The sequence below is a fragment of the Dermacentor albipictus genome, chromosome 3, assembly GCF_038994185.2.
Source record: "Dermacentor albipictus isolate Rhodes 1998 colony chromosome 3, USDA_Dalb.pri_finalv2, whole genome shotgun sequence".
NCBI lineage: Eukaryota > Metazoa > Arthropoda > Arachnida > Ixodida > Ixodidae > Dermacentor > Dermacentor albipictus.
This window is the reverse complement of record NC_091823.1, coordinates 72,322,061-72,347,702: the sequence shown is the minus strand read 5'-3', so window position 1 is coordinate 72,347,702 and position 25,642 is coordinate 72,322,061. Positions and strand designations below refer to the sequence as shown.

The window sequence follows — 25,642 nt, the reverse complement described above, 5'->3', positions numbered from 1 at the left end:
CCTTTATTTGCTGCCACTGAAGTATTTCCTTTGCTGCTGGGTGAGGGACAAGAAAACGGCAATTTGTATCAAAGCCTTCTACGCTTGTTTCTGCATCGAACAGGCATTCAGAGCTCCTTACACAATTTTAGGTTCTCTGTGGTTGTGTAGCTAATATTGCATCCTTTGGCATCGTCTCAGTTCACTCCTCGCGGGAGTTCACAGGATGGAAAAATATCACAAGGCTGTGCTGCCAGCGACATTCTGTGCAACATTTGTTGTGCTTTATGCTACCTGTAAGTACTAAATATAGAGGAGCAAATGAGTTCTTTTTCCTTTTTACTTAATATTACAGCGTGATGAAGCACGTCGCTTTTTAGCTCTTCGCACACGATTTCACAGGACTGGGTACGTTTTGAACAAGGCTTCCCAAGATCTCGCATAATTTCGCACAAATGCGCGTGTTCCGGACGTACAACACGTATTTGCTGCATGTTATCCTGGGTGTACTGACACGTGCGCATATGAGTCTTCTTTTTTTTCTTCGTTACATGAAAAGTGAAGTTATACATATAGAAGAAAAGGAAAATACAGCATTCGTCTGACAGTCTAAAAAAATGTTCACGCCATTTGGGCGCACCTTGTTCCCAAACAACGATCGTAATCTGTTTTGTTTGCGCTTCCTTTGTTGAAAACTCAGGGCCCACTACTTTTCTGTCAAGAATACTATGACCCGCTGATAAGGCACACGCCGTTCGTGACCTGGAAGTACCGGGCGCTCGGCGTCAAAGTAAGAAAATGTGCCCGAGGTAGATGACGATCACTGTTTAGAAACAGTTGTTAAGCGTCAAATTGAGAAAACTTTTCTTAGAGTGTACTCGTGAAACATGACGGTAAAAAAAAAGATACGCTAACACTGTTATAGTTAGTTAGTTGTTATAGTGTTAGTTAAATAAAACTGTTATAGTGTTCTATCATCTGAATTAAGTAATGTCTATAGTCTTCTAATCATGTTAATATTCATGAAGTTTTGAATCACTGTGTATTCTCGACGACGTGTCTTGACAAATCGCAGCTCAAACAACCGTTCAGAGCTGTAGCATTAAAGTAATAGAACATTTCCGCGCTGACTCTGTAGGCAATGGAGGCGTGAGACACGCAGGCACAATTTGAGGCACTACGTTGCTTTGCTACAGAATATCATGCCTCGTGAAAACAAAAGTTAGGCCGTCCACAGGCTCTAAACGACATCTTGTTTGACTAACTCGCGTTTTTCACAGATTTGTGTTCTTGGTTATTTAAGCTCTATCCTTTAATTTCTGCCCTCGCATTCAGGAAACTAGATGATCGTCATCTGAGTGAACAGACAGTACCATAACACTGTCCTCACCGATCATCAGCTCAAAAGGCAGTGAAGGCGCTTTTGTGCTTTCAAAGAACGTCTGGTTTGTGCGAGCGGCTTTGACTCTAGTACTATCCGTGCACGTCTCTATACCCCCCTCTCTCACTCTCTCCCTTCTCTCTCTTCCCTTGCACCCTTCCCCCATCGCGCGGTAACCAGCCGGACTCTTGAACATCCCTGCTATCCTTGTATTCCTCTCTCTTGTCTCTGCTGGTCCGTTGTGGTCAGTTAACCTCTGTGCGGGTTATTCCCAGGTGAACACGTATTAGTTGCCAAATAAGAGAAAAAGGCACAAGTGCGCGCTTCCTCTTGTATGTGATCTATCACCACAAGAAAAAGAACATTTAGGTACACGGTGCACTGAAGATTCTGAGTGCGAATCTCGAAGCCAACCACAGAAGTGATTGTTTCTGTAAATAATAATAATAATAATAATAATAATAATAATAATAATAATAATAAAGCTCTTATGGAGTCTTGCCACATGATTCTCCATCTTACAGGTGAAAACTCGAAATTTCCGGCAAAGGAATCGTGGGGCCAGCATCGGGAATAAAGCGATAATTCATAAGCAAAAATAACTAGAAAAAAAAAGAAACGAAAAAACAAGCCAGGATGAACGTGTCTAAGACATTCTGCCTTAACGCTGGTGATGATTCACGGGTTTTAAGAGCCAACTACACGTACGCGAGCCGGATCGGGAAAGCTCGCGCTCACGCGCATTGCGTTTGCCGCGCGCCTCGTGGGTAACGGTAGTTTGGACCTACGAGACGCGCGCCAGCGCTGGCTTGCACTTGGCTCACTATTTTCACCCTTAGCATAGACATCGGTTCGTATTTTTATGAGGCAGCTATACCCGCGGGCAACTTCCTCTGCCAATGAAGGCAAAGCTACGCGGGCGCGTGGCTGCCGCACAAGTGTTACGGCGCCAAGTATAGTGCGCCAGCGTTTCACAGTTCTTTCGGGTGCTCGAAACAGACGCTGAATCGACAGAGCTTCCCGTGCGATGGCTTCGCGTTGGCCCAGACGCGGAAGGGAAAAGCAGCAAAATAAGTGAACTTTTACATTCAGTGGTGCGTTTTATCCCATTTAACTGTGGTTAATAGGGTGTTTATGTTTTCTCTTCCCCAGCTTGAAACTAACGCGGATGAAGACACGGGACTCTTTTCAGAAGCGCTCTCACTTGTGCGCGCTTTGCCTCCGTAGCTTTCCCTTCATTGCCACATAAGAAAATTGTCCGCGTGTACAGAATACCGATTTTTGTCTTGAAGATGTCTGTGCTCGCGCCGCTCTTCAACGCGCTCGATATGTCCACCTGCGCTTGCGTGAGGCGCGTGGGCACGAGCTATATGTATAGCACGAGCAATATATATATATATATATATATATATATATATATATATATATATATATATATATATATATATATATAAAAGTACGTATATAGTAAAGTACGTATGCAGTAGGTCCCACAACCAAACGCTGTGGTTACGAGAGTCGCCGCAGTGGAGGGCACCAAATTAAATGCGACGGCCACCTGGGCGTTTTAGAACGTGCGTCTGAATCAAAATGCCGGAGCGCTGTTCCATTTGGCTCCCTTCGAAATGCAGCCGCCCCGATGGAGGGTCGAACCTGCCGCCGCGTGCTCAGCAGCAAAGCGCCATAGTCACTGCTCCAGCACGCTGTAGGTGTCTGAACGTTGAAATGCTTACAAACGAAAGGTCAGTTCGCGAAGCTATTAACGACATTGTTATATATATATATATATATATATATATATATATATATATATATATATATATATATATATATATATATATATATATATATATATATATATATATATATATATATATATATATATATATATATATATATATATATAGCTGCAACTATTGCTTTCAATATCGATAAGATGTCGCCGGTTGTGACAGAATATTAAATATCTCGGGGCAGAGAGTCACGGAGAGTAAGCAATGTGAGATTTTGTAAGAGGGCGTTTAACCTTTTAGCGTATTGTGAAGCCAACTTACTTCTACTTGTTCTTTCTTTACTTTCTTGAAATTTCAACGCAAGTTAAATTGTTATAAGAAATAAAGAAATGCATACAGTAACAGAAAATTAACGCCTCTAGAGTATCGATGTACAATGAAAGCATAGTTGAGAAACTCACGAGTTTTGTGGATTTATGCGGTGTGTCAATGACACGACATACTCTTTTGAAAATTGCTGATCTCAACGCGCGCTTTCGCTAGGCAGTCGTGTCTAATTGCGCCGCAGACTGATATAGCGAAACTGACAAGAAGCTTAGTGTACAGTTAAGCCGTGTGGATATCACATTTTCTCCACCGGATTCAGAGTAAAAGCTTTGCGCATTGACGTCCTTGAGCCGAAGTTTCTGCGATGACAACCCCTGCGTGTGCCTTCAAAAGTGCTTTCTTAAGCTCGTTATCACTAATCCTTGTAATTGAAGAAATGTACTCAACTGGAAAGATCTCAACACTTCCCACGAACTATTGTAAAAGTAATAGCTCCGAAGTTATGAAGTCTAGCTTTAAAAAAAATGAAATAGTACGCACATTTTCTCTGAGCTACACCCATTTTCGAAGCACCGACATAGCATGTTGAAAGTTATCGCATGTCCGGTGTCTTTTTCTATTCTGTCACTGTCTACGCGGCGTTACCACACCATCATCAGGCATTCGTGTTCCATTTAGCAAATAGAGGCAGTATAGTGGGCCTATTGATTCTATTCTAGTTATTTCATTCCAGGTCTCTTCCTTCTCGATCTTCGTCAGTGGTCCGAGTGGCACTTCGTCTATCACTGGGGTGGGCTAGAATCTAGAAATGTCTTGAATCTAGAAAAAAAAACTTTGGAATACAGTGGTGTAATCGGGATCTCGGGATAAAGAAAAACAAATACTTGCTGGCGTGGCGAAGTATTTCTGGCCTGGTAAGGCAACCAGTCAGCATCTTGATGGGCTAATAGGCAGCAACCCCGTACAAGCGCATCTGTGCCTATACATACGTTATATATATTACTAGCGCTATCGAATCGGGTCTTTGCTTTTGGAAAACTATAATTTCTCAAATTGAATCTGCTGGCGTACAAAGACGACAGTATTCGATTCACATCCGGTGCAACACTATCAATTGATGTTGCGCCAGCTGATATATCAGACACCGTCTGTACGTAGTTATACGATTATGAATAACTTTACTTGAGTGGCATAATGACAGTTTAGACGCAATTAAGTGCTAATCGGACGACAATTCGAACCGGCGTGTATCGTATTTCCCGCGCTCCTGCTCAATATCTGGACGTGCTCAACATCTTGGGCATGCCGTGGGGCAAACATTGCATTGTGTTAAATATGCGCCTTGGGGGCTTTCAGGAAAGCCATGTCTGGCGACACTGTTTTGTGCAAGTTAGGTTTGCCCATGAAAATTAGTGAGCCCTACTCACAATGCGCTCCTAATAAGTGATGTATATTTTTTTACTTTGTCTTTGTAACCTTTTTACTGGAGTTGGCACAGCCCATCGTGCTACAACACTTTCTTTCTTCAACTTTACTTAGCGCGCTCGGTCAACTAATTATTGTCGACGTCTTCATACTATTCTTCCTTTTCCTTCGGCGTTCTTCTTCTCAAAACATAGTTACGCGGTAATAGAATACAATAAGTCTACGTGGACGGAGTCAAGTAATTAATTTACCTGCGCGATGCTGAAACGAAGAGTGTGTCGTGGCAGCACCTGCACGAAGGAAGTGAATATTTTGATAGCAACTACTCTTGTTTTTCTTTTTCATTTTTTTTTCTTCCCGAGACAACGACGTGATTTTCAAACTAATGGCACTTTCCCAGGATCCGCGTACTTCATGGTAGGCGCACATCGCATATCGTATTTATGAGTTTAAAAGTTTATATGATCACATTGGCTTATTTCATTAGTTGCTTGCTGCCTAATTGCGACCGTAAACAAACACATACGTAACGAGGATAAAGGGTAGGGAAAAATAAGGGAAAATATATTTAAAACAGTGTACAGGGTGTCCCGCATGACTCGAGCCAAACATTAAACAAATGCGAATGCCACGTAGGTGGACAGAACCGAGGTAATGCTGTGTGCCGTCGCTTGGAGATCCTCAGATTGTTTTTTTTTTCATTCCGCCTAATTAGCTAATTAACCTTAATTAATTATTCAGCTTCTCAAATATTATAGTTACATAAAAAAGGTGAATGAGAAACTTGCATAGCAACATTAAAAACTGCCGATACTACCTGTTGGTCGATACGTGCTACATAAAATAGTTTTTTTCCGAGCGTGAAAGAAGCCCGCAAATACACGAAAAACTGCCGCGCGACTGGCCGGTCGAGGCACTTGGCATGTATTCGTGGGCTTCTTTCACGCTCGGAAACACAATTTTATGTAGCACGTATCCAGCAACAGAAAACTGTATCGGGAGTTTTTCACTTGCTCTACAATTATCTCATTGACACTTTTTCGTCTAATTATATTATTTGAGAATTTGAATAATTAATTACGAATAATAATCTAATTATGCGGAATGGAAGAAGTTATCCGAGTATCTATAAGCAACGGCAAGCAACATTACCTTGTTCGGTCCAGCTACGCGGCACTTGCATATCTTTAATGTTTGGCTCAAGTTACGGGGGGACCCGCCGTGGTTGCTCAGTGGCTATGGTGTTGGGCTGCTGAGCACGAGGTCGCGGGATCGAATCCCGGCCACGGCGGCCGCATTTCGATGGAGGCGAAATGCGAAAACACCCGTGTGCTTAGATTTAGGTGCACGTTAAAGAACCCCAGGTGGTCAAAATTTCCGGAGTCCTCCACTACGGCGTGCCTCATAATCAGAAAGTGGTTTTGGCACGTAAAACCCCAAATATTATTATTATTAAGTTACGTGGGACACCCTGTATGCGGGGTGCAGCGACAGCCGAGATAGCGGTTCGACAACAAAGCGAGCACCTTTCCGATCGTCAAGAGCATCGTCTTCACAAACGCTTTCCTTCCCGCTGTCGCGACGTTCCACTCAGTTTGCCAACAAGCAGCCTGCTGAGAATCCTTGCTTTAATTGCGAGCAACCATTATAAAAGAGACGTACAAGTGTTAGAAACATTAAAAACGGGCATTAAAAATAATAATAGACACAAATGACATGGAAAGCGCTGGATTGTCTTAAAAAATAACTTCCAAGCTGCAAGCACAACTTAGCTCCTAGCCGTCTCGTTTAGCCTAATTGTTAAGGCGCTGCGCTGCTGAAGTGTAAGTCACGGGTCCTTTCTGGCCGCGGCGGCCGCATTTAGAGGGGGTCGAAATTTGAAAAACGCTCGTGTACTTAGGTTTAGGTCCACGTTAAATGCTCTCAGGCGGTCGATGTTAATCCGTAGTCCCCCACTACGGCGTGCCTCGTAATCGCATCGTGCTTTTGGCGCGTAAAACCAAAAAACTATTTTAAAAAGTAAGTAGCACCGAATTTTGCGTGTGTATGGTCGTGGACATAAACCGCCACCCCGTCGTCTTCGTTTTTTCCGCTCTAGAACATTCAAGCTTCTTTTCCACAATCACGAGCAAAGATGTATGTCGCGACACAATGGTGTTATAGAAAGAAAAAGAAAAAAAACTGTTCTTCCTTGAATGCCCTATTTTACAGCATTTTACAGAGATAGCACCATCTTTAGTGCTGAACTATTTTATTTTTGTCTAATTCTAGAACTCTCTTTTCCGTTCACCATATATAATATGAAGGGACCAGAGCCTCCCCGGAATTAGAGCAACTGCATGTAACTAAGCATGATGTTTATTAGTATCCTCTTGTGGCTTTTAATGCCTTTGTGAGCACGTACGGGCAGCCCAAATCGCAAGAATTATTGGCCTGGCCTCCCATCTACAGTTTGGCGTGATGAACTGGTCGCAATTGATTGAGTCACATTCTGAATGGGTGATTTCCTTCTAATTTATAACATTAACGCGTGGTGTTATGACTTCGTTTGCGTTCCTTTTTTTTATTCCTTTCTTTTCTTTTTTTCTTTTTGTTTGACGTGGGTGGTTCAGGAGGCAAAATCTGGGTGAAACTTTAACATCCTTAGTGCAGCATACAACAGCACGAAATGTTTTACTGAGGTGTTGCCATTACAAATTAAGCTTTTTCCTTTCCTAATTTTTGCTTTCGATTCATTGTAGGATGCATTTAGTGTATTTCGGTGTCATGCTTTACGGTACTTTTAAAATTTACGCTCTATAACTTTGAACGACGTGATTTACCGTTACGCTTATTTTTCTGATTTTTTTTTGTATTATTCTATCATCGCTCTTCAAAAAGCGCTTTTCTTTTTCCGGAATGAAAGCTCGTCGTCTTTTGTAATATAAAACGGAATACTTTGCCTTCCTCGTTTTTAACGTTATAGAATGTTATATTATGGTTTCCTACCCGTTTGCTTTATTCAGGTGTAGCACAGGCCCTCCTAAGCTTCCGGCTTGAAGAATATCACACGAGCAACCGCAAAGCTGGCTTGAACCTTGCTATGAATGGCACGATCTTTTATCCATGCTTAAAAGGCGCGGGTAGAGGTTCAACCACAGCACCTAGCTCATTAGTCTGGCTTCCCATCTGCTCGCGAAGAGGCTCCCATAAAACTTTGATGGCGACAAAAAAAAGACTTCCCTGTATGAAGTAGGCATCACCATTCGACGCGTCGCGCCAAAGACACTTTGGCAACACGCGCAGTTACCTCTCAATGCGTTCGCTCATGTATGGAGGGCGCAGGCTCCGATGAAAGAGCATTGATGAAACCCACATCCGACCCGAAGCTGAAAATGTGGCGATGCGTCGCAGATCCTGAAGGCGCGGTTGCATTCACGGAAAATCAAATTTCATGTTGCTGTTTTCATTTTACTCTTCATTTTTTTCCTTTTCTTTTTCTTGCGAGATGCGTTTCTTCTGAATACATTGACTTATCTATAAAAGTGTGCATGTTTAGGCATGCTTATTCGCGTTTTCTGCTGGTTTCTGGACTAGCTTCCATGGGTTCATAAATTTATGTGCAGAGCTTTGTATGTCATCGCCTTTTTTTTTTCCTTTTTTACCTGTGTTTAGGGTTTCTCGGTGCTTTCTGTGCCTTCATCTTTCGCCATGCGACGACACTTGCAGCCGGTGCCATCTAAAAGCCTCAACCTTTCCTATCAGTATCACGTTATTAGAAAAAAAAGAGAAAAAAAAGACGCGTAGTTCTTAACTCGGTTTTCCGCTTGGCGTTCCCGGTTTTGTGGCTCCATGTCCGCTAATTACTACTTTGACAACTGAAAGGAAAGCAAACGATAACACTATTTTTGCGTGCTTGTGGTTCTTCCTGAATTTTTTTTCTTTTCAAAATATTGCACTTTCTGAGCGTTTACACTCTAACATTTCTTCTTATTTGACAGGATAACTTATTTATTTTGTTCCGAGTAATGCGAGTAGTTGAAACAAATGAACGTCAGAGGCGAGCAAATATCGGAGGCCAAATTTAAATGCAGATGGCTGTCATTCGCGCTGTTAAGCGAAAATTCCCTTCCTACTGAACCGCGGAGCGATTCCAAGTGATCGAAATTTCGGATCAATTAAAAATTGGGTTTAAGTAGACTCTGACTGGTTTTAGTAGACTCTCGTTGCAAGTGCACCTCAAGTCGACTATCGTCTGCAAACTATTCTGAAAGACATCGCCTTGCAGCGTGAGGACATTTCGTTCAGTTATTGTGATTCCACGAGCCTCGTACTCCTTGGAAGTGCTGTTGTAAAATAGTTAGAAAAGCTCGCACAAGATAAAAAGAAGAAGAAAAAGCATCGATATATCTCGTTTGACATCGCGCAATTTCTTTATTTTCCAGCAGCAGTCTTGTTCGTTCGTTTACTTACTGATTTGTTTACTTCTTCTTACTATCGAGGAGGTCGCAAAGTTTTTCCGCTACGTAATCAGACAGAGCCTCCCGGTGCTTCTCTCTCGATTCCGCCATGGGTAGACGTCAAACGAGCACTTGCATCGCTGACGCGCAAGACAGTTTCAACCAAGTTCGCGCTGCGCGGAAACGCTCCCGCCGCTTCGCGACTCACTAAACGGCTCCACAGCTCGCACGGCCGCGAAGCGCTTATTATGCAAATATCCTGCCGTCACTCACGTGCCCCTCGCAGCTCTCTCTCTCTCTCTCTCTTCAAAATTACCAGATACACAGACGCACAGACGAGAAAAAAATAACGTAAAAGCACTTAGCAGTGTTTTGTTTGGCGCCGACACGGCGCGCTGCGCCGTATATCGAGAGCCGTGCGAGTTTGAGCACAACTACGTAGCAATCAGGGCACTCGCTCGCCCTGAGGTGGCTTGTGCGCAAGCACGCAAGCGGACAGCCCGGGCCAGACGCTTAAGCACCGAGGCAACCAACCCTCCCGGTTTGCCTCGGTGCAACGCTTTGGCCATACTGCCCCGTGCGCTCGCACACACGCTCTCGCGCCTGCGTCGCAAAGGAAACAGTGCTACGTGCCCGGAGGTTCGAATGAACGAGTCTTCGAGCTCCGGGCCCGGAAAGGGTTCGAATTCCTGCGCGCCGTCTTCTCTGTCAACAGGCCGTGGGTGCGGCGGCCTCAAATTAAGGCGCTTGTCTGGCGTTAAAATATTTGCGTAGGCCACGCCGGCCCCAGGCCTGAGTATTTCAGTCAACGCTAAGCAAGCTCGAGTGCTCTGTTTAGAACGCCGCACGGCGGGGGGTTGGCATTAAGGATTTCCGAAAGAACGGCTGAAGCACACGGTGCAGCTGTAATTGTGTTTGTTGTGTGTGTGTGTGTTTTTAAATTCTTTGTTCTCGGTACTATGACGGTGAATTCAAGCTCTCATCTATATGGGTGCTCATCTATATGGGTGCTCATCATCATCAAGTAGGTCACATGTACTCTTAGTGCACTGCAGCCTACCAGATGTAACTATGCACGGCAAGCTGCACCTGCTGCTAACTTTCGGCAGACGCAAAGATTTCTGCGCTACGTATTGCGACTGACGGTTCACTGACTGGCCAATGGCAGCGAATGCAGCGTGTTAAGTGCTCAACCATTCCTGCATAGCCCCTATTCGCATTTCCTAGGTCGTTTTTCGTGGACGCGCCCATTCTGCAAGAAAGAACTCTCTCTCTCTCTCTCTCTCTCTCTCTCTCTCTCTCTCTCTCTCTCTCTCTCTCTCTCTATTTTCCTCTTTCTATTCCTCACTTCCCTTACCCTCAGTGTAAGAGGTAGCAAATCGGTCGTTCGTGGAGTTGGCCTCCCTACCACTCCCTTCCTTCCTTCCTTCCTTCCTTCCTTCCTTCCTTCCTTCCTTCCTTCCTTCCTTCCTTCCTTCCTTCCTTCCTTCCTTCCTTCCTTCCTTCCTTCCTTCCTTTTTTCTTTCTTTCTCTCTTTCCAATTTTACCATTTGCATTTACTAACACAGCGTGTGTGTAAATCTCGACGCAACAGAGCAGAGATCAGATTTCTAGGAATTCATGCGTGGTAAAGAGTCACCAAAACTGTTTCAGGACTCACCTACGTAAAATCAGTTCCCAAGCTCCGAGAAAATGTTTGTTATAGCTCGTACTGGTATCGATTGGCTAACAACGCAAGGTAGGACAGTAAAGAACCTTTGTAGCCAATACCAAAGCGGGAACGAAGAGCCAAAATTTAATGGAAATTTTCAATTCACGGCGCAGCTGCTCGATCGGAAATGTCACGCGTGTTGCAACGCCTGTGGCAAACTTGTAACTTGTGTTGCTTCATCTACGCAGCCAGTGAAACTCTGAGAAAGCAACGCAAATGTCACCCAGTCTGTGATTGCGATTGTGCTTAGAAAACAACGCGAGCGCTGGCGTCAGAGCAAAAAATAACGATGTGCAAGAGGCGACACAGACGAACGGAGTAATAAGGCGGAAGTACTGCGTAACACTCAAGTCGCTCGCTGCACTCCCCTATGAGAAATTCTCGGAATGTTCGCTGGACGCGTTCAATATAGAATAGTTTCAAATGTTACGTGAGCATGAAACTTACTGCTGCACTCCTTCGTGAAGCAAGCTCTAGCTCAAAAGAATCATGATCATACCCGCCAGAGCAAAGGGCAAAGGAGCATATAAGGTATAAAATTTCGCTATCGCTTTTACAAGAAATTCCTCGTGCTATCTTTCGATTTGAACGATTGTCGGCGTCCTTTGTTTAACGACAAATGCGAGCTCATTTTTCCGATCACATAACCATCGCTGTACAATAAAGAAAAAAGCGAGTACTATCACTCCCACACAGCTCTGCCGCAACTGTTTCCGGGAGAGGCTTGTTGCGAGAATCCGTGCTAAACGAGAACTGGAGGAAAGAATTCCCGATCTGCTTCTAAGGCAAAACGGAGCACTCCTTTATGATACTGTTGGTCAAGTTTTTCCTAGTGACATAACACCCCGACCAAAGCAGCGCTCAATTTATCTTCCACGGCCACGCGTTGTGCAATGTTGAACGTAGAGAAATGGCCATCGAAAGCCTGGGAAACCTGCATGCGTTGTACGTCCATTATAGTGAGCACGAAAATATACCTATAAGAACAGAGTAAGAAGGCGCAAATGATTTCAAAATATTCAAAATTTCAAAGCGCAGGCGTGTGAATATTGCACCTACACACGCGTTTTCGGCGCTCCTATCCGGCCCCGCCTTCTCATGCAATTTCAATATAATGGCTCAAAGCACATGGCAGCAAGCACAACAACACCTACATGGCCAATGGGGCTCTTCACGCTCCGTTCGAACAAACGACATTCCTTAAGGTTCTATTAAAGCCCGTAGAGGTAACGCTGCACACGACCCAACTTCTCATTGCCTATATATGGCCTCTTCTTTTGCAGACCCATTCAGCAGAAAAATAAACAGAAAAAAAGAGATGTCTATTGCAATAGAGTTAGCTAAATATATTATTTTTCCGGATTTTTGACACGCCAAAATTGTTGTCCACTGGGCTGACGCTGTCACGAAGTAAAGCTTAGGACAACAAAAGAAGCGCGACAGGACACTGATAACTCCGCTCTCGACGGCATCCGAAATTTCTTTGAAAGGGGAAATTTTCCGTGGCCGTAGCACCGGCTTCAGCGTTCAGCTAATTGCAATACGGGTCACGGTGATATACGACTCGCAAAAGCGAAAAAAAAAAGCACCACATGGACGTTGATGAAAAACTGCTTAATTCTTACCAGCAGAATGGACTACCATTCACTCCTTATGGCTTCTACCGTACTTATAAAGATATATTTCAGGGCATGAACACACAGCACTGTAGCCCAAAATATAAGTTGTGCCAACCAGTCAGGACAGGGAACGGGCTGCATGACTCAGAACAAAGGGGAGTGCTTACCTTTGTCCACCGCTAATCCTTGCGTAAATTCTTCCATTCAGCCACTGTCACACAATGGCGGATTAGCGGCGAACAATGGAGGATGGCTGCTTCTGGTTCTTGTCGCTGTTGGTTGATGTGCACCGCGTAACGTTGGTGGGGAGGAGTGTAACCACCTACGTAGATAAATGTTATGCAACTTCTCGTTTTTCTGTGCATATGTGGGTATGCTTAATGACACTCCCTTTGATGAACTATGTTTTTTCGTTTTCTATTTAATAAATGTAAGCGAAATTCCTCGCTATGCCTAGACCTATGGGGCTTCCTAGTGACTGATAACATAAAGCGGCGTTCTGTGCAGAAGTTCCACGACAGTTAGCTTTGTCACAGTGTTTCATGTTAATGGGCAAATTGAATAAAGCTGTAATACTTTGCTTGAACAGTTTAGTAGACCTCGAGAAACTCGTTGCTGATGTTCACATTTAACTGTGTAGCTGGTATTCATGCAAGGAGCCTGCGCTGACATGGAAATGCGCAGCGTTATTTTCCTCACAGAGTCCATACGTATACGCTCTTAAATGCAGCAGAGTTGTGCCAAGGTGCACCATTCTACGCGCCAAGTGAACCGTGATTGTGAGAGAAAGCCACGTGTTCATGTTTGTGGAGCTTTATTTAGAAATTGAATTAATAATTAATTTTGTGGTTTTACTTGCCAAAACCACAATACGATTGTTAGGCACGCCGTATAGTGGGGGGATTCCAGATCGATTTTGACCGCATGGTTTTCTTAACGTGCGCGTTAAACCGTGCAGAAGCATTTTCGCATTTTGCCCCGATGCTTCAAGAAGCCAGGGTGGAAGAACACCAGCGATAAGTGCTGCCCGTTTTCTCGGTGTCTCTTCTTCGTGCGTCTTTGCAACACGGCGACACGGCTGATAACGGTGCTCCCACAATCACGGTTTCTTTACATGTAGCACGCACATTTTAGCGATGTGAGTTACTCGACTCCTTCGTACATTTGCTTCATCGTATTGCGGGTACTGAGGTGTTGTAAATGAATGCTCGCGCCTTTGGGCTGACTCTAATTGCTGTCGCTCTTGGACGACTCTGCTAACTTTTGCTGCGTGTTAACTAAGGTGGACGGCGTCGGCCGTGCACGCAGGAGCCTCGAAGGAAGGAACTTCACTCGTTGGGATCCGTTTCGAGACTGGTTTATTTACAAAAGATATTGAAGAAAGGAGAAGGGAAAGGGAGAAGAAACACAAAGTTCACGTTCTCTTTTGGCCGCGCCGAGGCCTTCGTCCTTGTCGGGGGTAAAGCACCTGCAGGGGCTTTAGTCGGGGGCGCCCACGCCTCGCACTGAGTGGGCGGTTCGCCGAAAAGGCGGTGGAACGGATCAGGTTGTTGGTAGCTGCGCCGGCTGGCACGTGCTGCAGTGGGGCGCCTCTCGTCCGTTCGCCGGCTCCCTCTTTCTCTTGTGTCGTCGGTCTCCCAACCACAGGTGCAACAATGTTAGCTGCTCGTTTGCGACTTTCAACATCCTCCCCCGCAATGAGCGCCAGCTCATTCCCGGCCACCATTGTTAGCACAGGCTGGCGCCTCACCGAGCTCGAGTGGGTACAAGGCTTGTACGGGTCGTCGCAGTTCGCTTTGGTTCGGGAGAAGGATCTTGCAAGCACGTATTCGGCCATCTCTTCCTGGAAAAGTCTGCAAAACACGACACATTTTCCACATCTGGCGTGGAGCCCGATCATCCCCGAGGAGAACTATGTCTCCCTCACCGATGCCTCTTCCTCTGCCTGGCTTTGTAACATGCGCTGAGCGAAGCTGCAGTAGGTATTCGCGTCTCCACCGTTTCCAGAATGAGTCAACAAGCCCGGCGCGTCTCTTCCATAGGCGTGTTAGTGTCTGTGCTGACGATTTGACTTCGGTGGTCTCTCGGAAGGGAGGCAAGCTCGTTAGCCTGCGACCGACTAGGAAATGTGCTGGAGTCAAGGGCATAAGCTCCCCCGCGTCCGAAGAGACAAAAGTCAACGGACGAGAATTTACGGTCGCCTCGACTTGGGTTAGAACCGTGGAGAGGCTGTCATGGTCAAGGCAGCTCCTTCCGAGCACTCTGCGAAGGGTGGCCTTCACGGTTCTCACCATTCTCTCCCAAAAGCCACCCCACCACGCCGCTCTCTCAACAATAAATTTCCAACTGATATTTTGTGCACTAAAAAAGGACTGGACCTCGCTTCCCTTTATGGCGTGGAACATCTGGTTCAGATCTTTAGATGCCCGTTTAAATGTCAATGCGTTGTCGGACAGAACCGTCTTGCAGATTCCCCTCCTTGACACAAATCTCTTAAACGCCATCAAAAATGACTTCGCCGAGAGGTCTCTAACAAGCTCCAGGTGAACGGCTCGCGTTGTCGCACAAGTAAACAAAGCAACATAAGCTTTGTGTTCGGACCCGCTATCATTGTAGAACATGGGCCCCGCAAAGTCGATACCCGTCGTCTCAAATGGCTCAGCCTGGGACACTCTGTAGGGGGGAAGCGGTGCAGTGGGCTCTTGTGCAGCTCGGCAACTCTGCCTCTGGCACGGAAGACAGCGTCGAATGACCGATTTGATGGTCTGTCTGCCTCGAATAATCCAGTAGCGTTCTCGAAGTTGGGATAACGTGTCCCGTACTCCGGCGTGCAGTAGGCGTCTATGCTCCCAAGAAATGAGCAAGCGTGTGAACGGATGAGACGGTGATAATATTACGGGATGCCTAGCGCTTTCTTCTTCTGTGCTGTACTGAAGCCGCCCGCCAACTCTCATTATACCGTCGGCGTCCAAGAATGGGTTAAACGCTATTACCGACGATGCCCGGTCGAGCGGTCTGGCGGCACGCAGCGCGCAAACATCGTTGCCGAACGCATCTAATTGACAGGTTCTTTGCCAAAGCTTTTCCGCGTCGGCTACCTCTTCAGCCGTCACCTCGCCCGTAAGTTTCGACCGGCCTCGGCAGTTTTGAATGAAACGCCTCACCCACGCTGTTACGCGGAGCACTCTCGTTAGTGAGCTATGGTCTTCCAGGTTCATTAGTGGTTCCGGTGTGCTCTCTGTGATGGTGTGAAGAATATGGACCGCTCGCTCTTCTGCAATGCAAAGCTCGCCCTCCCGGATATCTGGTACCGCAATGACTCGCTCTTCCCTTTTAAGCCACTCCGGGCCTGTCCACCAGTCCTTGCGTCCGACCAGCTCCGCAGGCAATATGCCACGGGTAAGCAAGTCCGCCGGGTTCTCTTTGCCAGGACAATGTTGCCATACAGTTGGGTCTGTTAGCGTTTGAATTTCCTGCACTCGATTGCAAACGAAGGGTTTCCACCTTTGCGCAGAACTCCTGATCCAACCGAGTGCGACAGTTGAGTCTGTCCAACAGTGCACGGAAATGCCGTCTACGTTCAGTTGTTTTGTAAGGTAGCCTGCGAGCCGTGCACCAATCAGCGCTCCCATCAGCTCTAGCCGCGGCAGTGACAGTCGCTTCAGTGGGGCGACTCTGGCCCTTGCCATTAATAGTGCTATGGTTATTTCACCCTCTTCATTTTGCGCCTTGATGTAGGCCACTGCACCGTATGCTTTCGGGCTAGCGTCACAAAATACGTTCAACTCAGATTTCGTTCGGGCATGTCTTAGGTTACGAGCCAATATTCTTGGGACTGATATCTGCCGAAGTTGAGGAAGCTGTTGGCACCATTTATCCCATGTCTCCTGTAAATCTGAAGGAAGCCTTTCGTCCCACGCTGTACCCCGCTCCCAGAGGCTCTGGAACATGACCTTCGCCGTGATGGTAATGGGCGAGAGAAAGCCAAATGGGTCAAAAATGCGCGCCGAGGCCTGTAATACGAATCGCTTCGTGTCCTGCCGACTTGCCAAAAATCCTATCAGGGCGGTCATCTCAAAAACGAATTCGTCTGTGTCAGGCCTCCACTCTACACCGAGAATCTTTGTGGGGCCCAGCTCCGGTAGAGTTTTTTGGGCGCTTTCAGTCTCGGCAAACGATGCAATCAGTTCTGGGTAGTTTGATCGCCATTTTCTGAGGTTCATACCTGCAGCCTTGAGTATAGACTGCGATTCCCTGATTATGCGCTCTGCCTCTTCTACACTGTCGGCACCAGTAACCAAGTCGTCTACATACAGGTTGTCACTCAGGATCTTAGCGGTGCGAGGAAATTTCTCCTGTACCGTTTTGAGATGATGGCTTAAGGTAGCTGCGAGGAGGAACGGGCTACATGTAACGCCGAATGGCACCCTTGTCATGCGGTACTCTTTGATTGGAGGGAGTACGTCGCCCTGCCTTGGTGTACTTTGATACCACAAAAAGCGGACAGCGTCGCGTTCACTCTCTGCAAGCTCGATTTGAAGGAAAGCCTTTTCTATATCGGACATTATGGCCACATTATGGACTCGGAATCGAATCAGGATGTCCGCTAGGTTTGGATTTAGGTTAGGTCCTGCGAAGAGGACGTCGTTCAGTGACAGCTTTCCCGCCGCTTTGGAGGAGGCATCGAATACGACTCTCAACTTGGTAGTTTCGCTACCAGGCCGGACAACACCTCGGTGTGGCATGTAGTAAATGGGCCCCAGCGGGGACTCACCCAGTTCGTTCGCTTCCTCGGCGTGTCCAGCTTGCAGGTAGTTCCTGATTGCCTGATCGTAGTCTAGAATGGTTTCTTCATGTCGCAGCAGCTTCGCCGTTAAGGAGTGAAGTCTGTGCGATGCTATGCTCTTGTTGTCTGTTAAGTCTGATGCGTTTTCTTTCCATGGGAGAGCTACTTGGTATCTACCGTTCTTCTGGGTGATGGTTTCTTCAAAGGCCCGAAGAACGCTGTCGTCTTTGGTGGTCAGCTGTGCATCGTCGACGATCCCAAGGTGCTCCAGATCCCAGAATGACTTCAGTTGGCGAGAAATTTCGTCGGGTGCTGTGGTCACACCTACCCGCATCACTCCGGTGCTTGTTAGAAAGGTTGCGACGGACGATGTAGACTCTGTGCCATGCAATGTCCATCCAAGCACAGTCTCCATGGCCGCGAGCTTCTCACCGAGGCGCTTGACATTTCCTGTTGCTATATCCCAGTAGTGATCGGCCCCGATAAGCAGCTCAACTCCAACACCAGGATGGTAGCCGTCAGGCAAGGTGTCAGCAAGCTGGAGATCTTGTTCACGAGCGATGCTAGCCGTGGAGTCGTCAGGTGGTGGGAGGAGGTCTCCGCAGATCTCGGGCACCTCTAATGCTTCGATCCGGACTCTGGTGTTGTTGCGCCAGTTTCGCAGCCAGCATTCTACACGATTACACCTTCTTTCTTCAGACGGTCTCTCGCTTCCGAAGGCGTAGATAGCTAGCTTCTCCCCTCCTATGACGCGAAGATTGAGGCGCCGGGAAACCTCCTGTCGTACAAATGTTCTCTGGCTGCCACCATCAAGCAGCATTCTCACCAGAGCACTCTTGTGCTGGCCTTCCGCATACGCTCGTGCAGTCTGTAGAAGCACGCGGGTCTTTCCCAGTACTGGTCCCACCTGAAGCGATGATTGTACTGCTGTCTCTGCTGGTGCAGCATCTCCGATTGAAGGAGGGCGTGTCGGTCTTTGATTGAGCTCGCAGACGCCAGTTGCGTGTCGTCCAGAGCATTTGGCACACTTCAGCCACCTTGCAGTTCTACACTCAGCGGCACGGTGCTTCTTTTTCGCACACTTGTAACAGCGCCTCTCTCTTGACATCACCTCCTTTTTCTTGGCCATGGGCACGGGGGCGACACAGTTCGCTGGCTGATGTCCCTCTGCACCACAGAATGCGCATTGCACTTCGCCGTCGGTTACGCTGAGGACAGACGCCGATGGGTTTTGAGGACGAGCGTCCCCTTTGATAGGTGCTTTCTGTCTGATAGCGGCGTCCTGGTGCCCATGGCGTAGTGCACTCTGGGCTCTCTCTCTGCTCTCGACCTCCTCTCTTATGAAATCGAGGAAACCGAGAAGCTCGTCTTGGGGCGTTTCAGGTGAGGCGGCCTTCCGTCGGAAGTACGCCAAGCAAAGCTCACTTGGGATGCTTTTGCGAAGGACGGTGAGAAGCAGCGCGCCGTAGGTGCTCGACGACACTCCCAGCGCCTCTAGACTTCGGACTCCGGAGCGGATTTCGTCGTAGAGGGTCCTCAGCCTTTCGATGTCCCGCAGATCGTGCACTGGGCGGACGTCAAGCAAGCGCGACATGTGATCCTCAATTATTACGTCCTCCTTCCCAAATCTTTCAATGAGGGTCTTCACTGCGATGTCATAATTTCTATCGCTGATCGGCAACCCCTCTATGGCAGCGGCGGCTTTTCCAGTTAAGTAACTTGTTAGGTACTGGAACTTGGCTATTGCAGGCAGGGTGCTGTTCTTGTGTATAGTCGATTCAAATTGGTTCCAAAATTTCTGCCACGAGCGCAAGTCCCCGCTGAATTTTGCGATTTCCAACTTGGGTAACTTGGTGGTTGCTGATCGTGGCTGGGATGTCGCAGGTGGGACGGAACCAATGTGGTATACTTCCTGCTCTGATGCGTCACCTGTCACTGACGGAGTTGTTGACCGGCTCTCGTTGGCTGTCTGACTCCTGAGAGCTCTCTTGATCTTTGTTTTTATGCAGCAGATCTTCTCCGTGTATGCAGCGCAAGCTTCTAATTCTGCATCTAATTCTTGAATATCGATCTTCTTTTCGATGCTCTCGTTAACAGATTTCAATTCATCTGCTTGTTCAAGGAGATGGTCGAGGCGTTCCTCCAGCTCACCGACTTTGACGGTTGGCGATTGCAGTAGGTCGCTGGCCGCTGCGATGATTTTTTCTATTGCTTGTCGCAGGGCAGCTTGCTTCTTCTGTAGTCGTTCCATAGCGCTTTCGATGTCAGCAGGCGAAGTATTCCCGGGTTTCGGCACCAAAAAATGTAAATGAATGCTCGCGCCTTTGGGCTGACTCTAATTGCTGTCGCTCTTGGACGACTCTGCTAACTTTTGCTGCGTGTTAACTAAGGTGGACGGCGTCGGCCGTGCACGCAGGAGCCTCGAAGGAAGGAACTTCACTCGTTGGGATCCGTTTCGAGACTGGTTTATTTACAAAAGATATTGAAGAAAGGAGAAGGGAAAGGGAGAAGAAACACAAAGTTCACGTTCTCTTTTGGCCGCGCCGAGGCCTTCGTCCTTGTCGGGGGTAAAGCACCTGCAGGGGCTTTAGTCGGGGGCGCCCGCGCCTCGCACTGAGTGGGCGGTTCGCCGAAAAGGCGGTGGAACGGATCAGGTTGTTGGTAGCTGCGCCGGCTGGCACGTGCTGCAGTGGGGCGCCTCTCGTCCGTTCGCCGGCTCCCTCTTTCTCTTGTGTCGTCGGTCTCCCAACCACAGGTGCAACAATGTTAGCTGCTCGTTTGCGACTTTCAACAGGTGTCGCCCACCATGCGCAGTCCTTCGCTACTCAGTGTGTGTTGGCGCCATCGAAACTGTGAACGCAGGGAATGTGTCAAAGGCTGTTGTGCTCTCTACCCCCTTCCGCCACCCCCAACCGCGGGCAGGTTTGACCACTGGCTAGCGACACACAGCTCTGGATGGCTCCATAATTTGAAGTGTGAAGATTATTGCACACTTCGTTAAGCAGTAAATGCAGACTTTAGACCGTTTCTGAAACCCAACAAAATTGTTAGAGTGCACCAAATTATTTTAGCAGCACGAAAAAAAAACAGAAGAAAGAAGAAAGACCAAGAAATTGGTCTGCTTACATAAGTATGAAGATGCACAAAAGAATTCCATATTTTCGTCGTTCATATAGTAACATAGCAAGCAAAGAACATCAACTTCTGTATGCGTTTTTGCTTTAAGGAGCTGCAAATTAAATGTTACTGAAAGACATAAGGTGCTAGAACGTTAAGTACTTAAAGTAAAATATTTAATATATTTATTTACATCAAAATGTACTGTGCATAAGGAGAATAAACGTATGTCAATGTAAATTGCAGTTGTTTATTCTGTTTGAATAACAAGATAAGTTATGAAGGAAAGAACGCTTGGCACGGAGCATGTGATGAGATACGGTTATATTTAAAATTTTATTTAGGACACGGGTGGGGAAGTGACCTTTGTCCTACGTTGAACTGTACAGGCTGATGCTATGCAAGGCAAGTAGCATAAATGCACAGCAGGGGCATTCACATCAGTCCTATTACATATCCCCATATGTTATATATCACCCTTTGATAACTGAACTATCATATGTTGCCAGCGACAGAAAAGTTATTACTTTCATCTAAACAAGTCCTTACAAATTACTTAAACAATAACGGCTGTGGATTTACGCACCAAAGCTAGCGTTTGCAAACATAATCTTTAATGCGAAAGCATTCTATGCCCCCTTTTACGCGAAAATCCGGCGTTGCAGTCGGCGGTGTGACAGAATGATGGTACCGACAATGGCCGTCGGCGCAAAGAGTAAAAACACGTCAAAAAATGCTCGGAGTAACGTCGCGTTCCTCAGGAGAGTATCGGTGAAGAAAGTAAACAATGCCTTTGAGAAGAATGTTACGTAAATTTTGGTCTGGGTGGGAATCGAACCCGGACATTCCAGGCTGCAAGACGAGCACGCTTCACTGACGCCACGGTGGCTCCACGGTTCCTGTTGACTAAACGTGTGGGCTAGTGCGCGCGTCGTTTGGCCCGTGACGGTGCAGCCAATGGGAAGGAGGTGGCGCCACGTGATGAGTGTACGAAATGAGCGCGTAAAGTAAACGTTCGGCAGCATGTTACACTCCTGCAGCACGTGAAGGCGAAAGCCTCCTGCATTCGTGGTAATGCATTAAGTTACACGATCAGAGGGGTCAGTCTTCCTGCAAGACACAGCGAGTCGCCGTGTGAAGTAAACGTACGACGCTGTAGGTTGACCTCCTCAACGACACATGCAAACACCTTATACACTAGCTAAAGATTATTTCGTTCTTCCTTTCGTTCTCTCTCTCTCTCGTTCTTTCCTTCTTTCCTTCTTTCGTTCTTTTTGTATTTGTTGTTTGTTTCTTTATTCTATCGTTCACTTTCTTTCTTTCTTTCGTTCTTGCTTTCATTCCTTCTTTCGTTACTTTTATTTTTCTTGCTTCCATTTTTTCTTTCTTTGATTCATTTCTTCATTCATATTCAGCCATTGCATCTTTGCTTGCTTACGCGAGTATAGGCGATTCCTGATGATGATATCTTTTGAATCGCTGAACTAGACGCCACTTTTTTCGAGTATGAGCCATTGCTACGAACCATTTAAGGCTCTCGCCTTAAAACTCATTATTGTCTAGTTCAATGCCCCTGAGTGGTTTTCCGAGTTATGAACTCTTCGCGGACAAGCGAGCGCGCTGAGTCGCTTGGCGTGTTTTCACTTGGCCTTACCGAGGAGCAGTTAAAACGCCGGCGAGAGCTCGCGCGGACAAGGAATGCGCAAAAAAAAAGACACACACACATTTCACCAAAGCGACTATAGAATGCTTTGACATTCCCACACGTAAACAGTCTTAAGTGCCTTGGCTGATTTTTTTTTTTTCTGTGTTCTCAGCATGTGCGTGCTATCCGAATCATTTTAATGCGCTACCAGAAAATTTCGAAGAGTTATAAACACTACCACAAAAAAGCCACAATTATCGATTACCTCTATAATCCTGACCGATGTCTTATTGAGCGATGTCTTATTCAGTGTCGCTGAATGAATACGGTGATAAAATAAATTACAAGCGAGGAATTCAGCACAGTCAGAAGGAATGCATACTTGGAATAGGCCCACAAAGAGGGAACTCTTCTTTTACCAATGATGAGGCTATAGCCACTCCACCAGGAGCTGGGTATTCCGGACCTGCATGAATAAAGCCTGCGCTCTTCCTTCTTTCTAAAGACATTTCGCAACGGCAGAAAAAAAATATCTGCATAATTTTAAAGCTTATCAGGCCTTTGAATTCGACAAATGCTTCCTCGTTTCGCTATTGATCGTATCTTGAGAATCGCACGGGCATCGCCCTCTCCGTTTCCTTAAGAAATTAGCTTTTTTTTTTTCAATCTGATCACGCCACTCCACTGTTGAAGCTTGAAGTGACCACTCAAATTTGGATAAACTGTCCTTTTCAGTTTTTAGCTCAGGTTACTTCTTTTAAGCGTAAAGACGGGGATGGAAATTCAAGACGATGAGCAAAACGTGAACAAGGTGAATGCTGGAGCCAACGTTTCGACAAGAGGACTTGTATTCTTCAAGGCGACGTATGCGTGTCTTTTAAGCGTGTCCCTCTTTAACTTGAAAATGTCTATAAATGGAAAGCACGCAGGCAAGTGCGCAGACACACATGGCGCCCGTAATACTCTATTCATGCATTCACGTGAAAGCACTGAGAACTGTGCACCAAATCTTGTTGAAAGGACAGATATATAAAACTATGCCTAGTGTTATTGAAATGTAAGCACTGCCTATCATATATAGCCTACCTCGAGGCAATGTTTTAAATTCGAGATTCAGCCATACTTGGGGAAAATTCTTCCACGAGTGATTGCGTTAAGGGACCAAACACCAGCCTTGCGAAAAGTTGAAAGTACGCTCGCGTTTAGCACCAGTCAAACATAATCACAGATGACTTCGCGGTTGTTATTCAAAGCGAAGCCGTGACCACGCGGTACATATTTCCGACATGGGCGTCTATATTACGCCGCGATATGAATTTATCGATGAATGAGTATACCCATTCGTTGAATCCTCGGCCATTGTAACCGCGTAGGTATCGCGCAGCTGATAAGGACGCGAGGACGCCACGTCGGAAGTACATCGCACGCGTGTCCCCCGTTGATAGCGCCTAATTAAAATTTAGGTAGCTTTGGTGGCTAGCCCAGCCAAGTATGGATTGAACAAATATGGTGTCTCTCTGGTTTTATGAAACGTAAAGGGATGACAAGGACGTAACACAAACCCGAAATGCACAAGGCAGGCACTGCGCGTGAACTCGCTTTATTTACTGCACCAATGATTACTTGCAGGTATTGATTCGCGCAGCAAAGCGAGTTGAAAGACGCCCCGTGCCGATACTGGGCACTTCGTGCGTTTCGGTCGAGTTTACTAGCCTCCACCAGCGCGCGGCGCTATGAAGGCATGGCCGCGTTACGTAAGGGATGAGGGATTGTGCAACAAATTGTGACTGTATACATTTTGTGCCTTTGTCTGTCTCAGTGGGATGTTGACACTGGGCACGACTATGCGGTGCATTCACAGACTGAATGACAGCGCCCGCACAGACTGTTCGATATTTTCCGCTCTTCTCTTGTTTTCGCCTCGTGTTTTTCGTACGCCTTTTCTCTTAGTCAGTGGAGGGTGTACACAACAGGAAATAATACCTGGCTAACCACCTTGTCTTATGGTTGCTTATATATATATATATATATATATATATATATATATATATATATATATATATATATATATATATATATATATATATAGAGAGAGAGAGAGAGAGAGAGAGAGAGAGAGAGAGAAGGTCTCATATAATGCTAGCCAAACTTTAAAAACGTGCTAATGTCACGTAGCAGGCCACTGGTTGGTAATGTTCAAGCTTGCACGAGTTGCTGATTCGATATCGACATGAATGCATAGCGTTAAAGACGTGGAAGGAAGAAACGACACATCAAAGGCGCTGTGATTTCCCCTATTTGATTTCTTAGTATGAACGGTGATTTATCTTTGGTCTCCTACTTTACTCTTGGTCATCGATATAATGTCATTCATTCTACGCACGCTGTGTGCTCCGTTCATAATGCCGGCGTGGATTCATGAATCGAATAAATGCTTAACCCGTCGGTATATAAAATTCGGGAACCAGCAGACTCACTCCCAGTTCCCGGTCAGAAAGCGACTTTTAATAGACTACGGCGAAGCGCAAAAGACGGGACAAACGCAGGCGAGACAGGAGGGGGGGAGCGCTCACTGTCCTTTGCAAAAAAAGTCGTTTTTTGCAAATGACTCCATTGACACTTTGTCATCGCTATGTTGGTGATTCTCGCGTTCATTTAATTTTCTACGTTGCCGATTTACAGCTTCCATCAGCGACAAGATTACAGCGACAAGGTTCACTAAATCCGCCACGGTTGCTCGGTGGTTATGGCGCTGTGCTGCTGAGCACGAGGTCGCAGGTTCGATTGCCCACCGCATTCCGGTGAGGACGGAATTTAACGGCTCCCATGTACCATGTTGTGAAGCCGTGCAGGCCTGATGTACCTCAGTTTGTCAAACAAAAATTCGGATCCTTCCACTTCCTGTCCCTGATAGCCCACTGTATAGCTTCGTCATGGCAACCGTCCTACCTATTCACATCCTATCTCTGTCGCTCCCGAAACTCCTTTCCTAGCGGAGAGTAGCAGGCCAGAGGCAGTTGACGCAGGTCAGCCTATCCACATTTCGGCCGCTAAAGTTAATTTTGTTCGCTCTGGGGAATTTAAACAAAACTGTTTAATTTCAAGTTAATATTGACTAAGGTGTTCGTTTGCAAAAGAATCGGCTGTTGTTTATAGTGTACTATCGCGGTGGAGACACACATCTTGAATTTGCTGTATTGGTTAGCAACTAGGGGTTTTGAGCGTTGCGAGGGAGGAAAACGGCTGACATATGCTTATTATTGTTTTAGCTCACGCCACTTGACGCAATACTCGTAAAAGCAAGCGAAAATAAGTCGCGGGAGTGGTATACGACAAAATGTCGGTGCTGCTCGAGTCCTTCTCGCTCGTCGGCTTTCATTCGCGACCCGTCTGATGTCCCTGTTCGTATCACGAAAAGCAGAACGTAGAGAGCAGCACTGAAATATTCACTCGTCACACAAAAGTCTTGCATTACCTCGC

At 46.5% G+C, this 25,642-nt stretch overlaps 2 protein-coding genes and 1 long non-coding RNA gene across 4 annotated transcripts in view; 1 reads left to right on the top strand and 2 right to left on the bottom strand.

Moving 5' to 3' along the window:
- The window catches only part of LOC139057411 (uncharacterized), a 111,787-nt gene extending 105,356 nt beyond the window's left edge, over window positions 1–6,431 (bottom strand). The window contains exons 1-2 of the long non-coding RNA XR_011512762.1: window positions 6,372–6,431; window positions 5,097–5,135 (exon numbers count right to left, since the gene is read on the bottom strand). This is a non-coding gene — a long non-coding RNA (uncharacterized lncRNA). The remainder of the gene's footprint in view (window positions 1–5,096; window positions 5,136–6,371) is intronic.
- The window catches only part of LOC135900655 (transient receptor potential-gamma protein-like), a 350,477-nt gene that overhangs the window by 936 nt on the left and 323,899 nt on the right, over window positions 1–25,642 (top strand). The gene's annotated exons all lie outside the window — the stretch shown is intronic.
- LOC139057711 (uncharacterized) lies at window positions 14,029–19,651 on the bottom strand. Its single transcript, XM_070536457.1, has 2 exons — window positions 16,533–19,651; window positions 14,029–14,467 (listed from the first exon to the last, which is right to left on the bottom strand). The coding sequence occupies exons 1-2, from the start codon at window positions 19,649–19,651 to the stop codon at window positions 14,029–14,031; spliced, it is 3,558 nt and encodes a 1,185-aa protein (XP_070392558.1).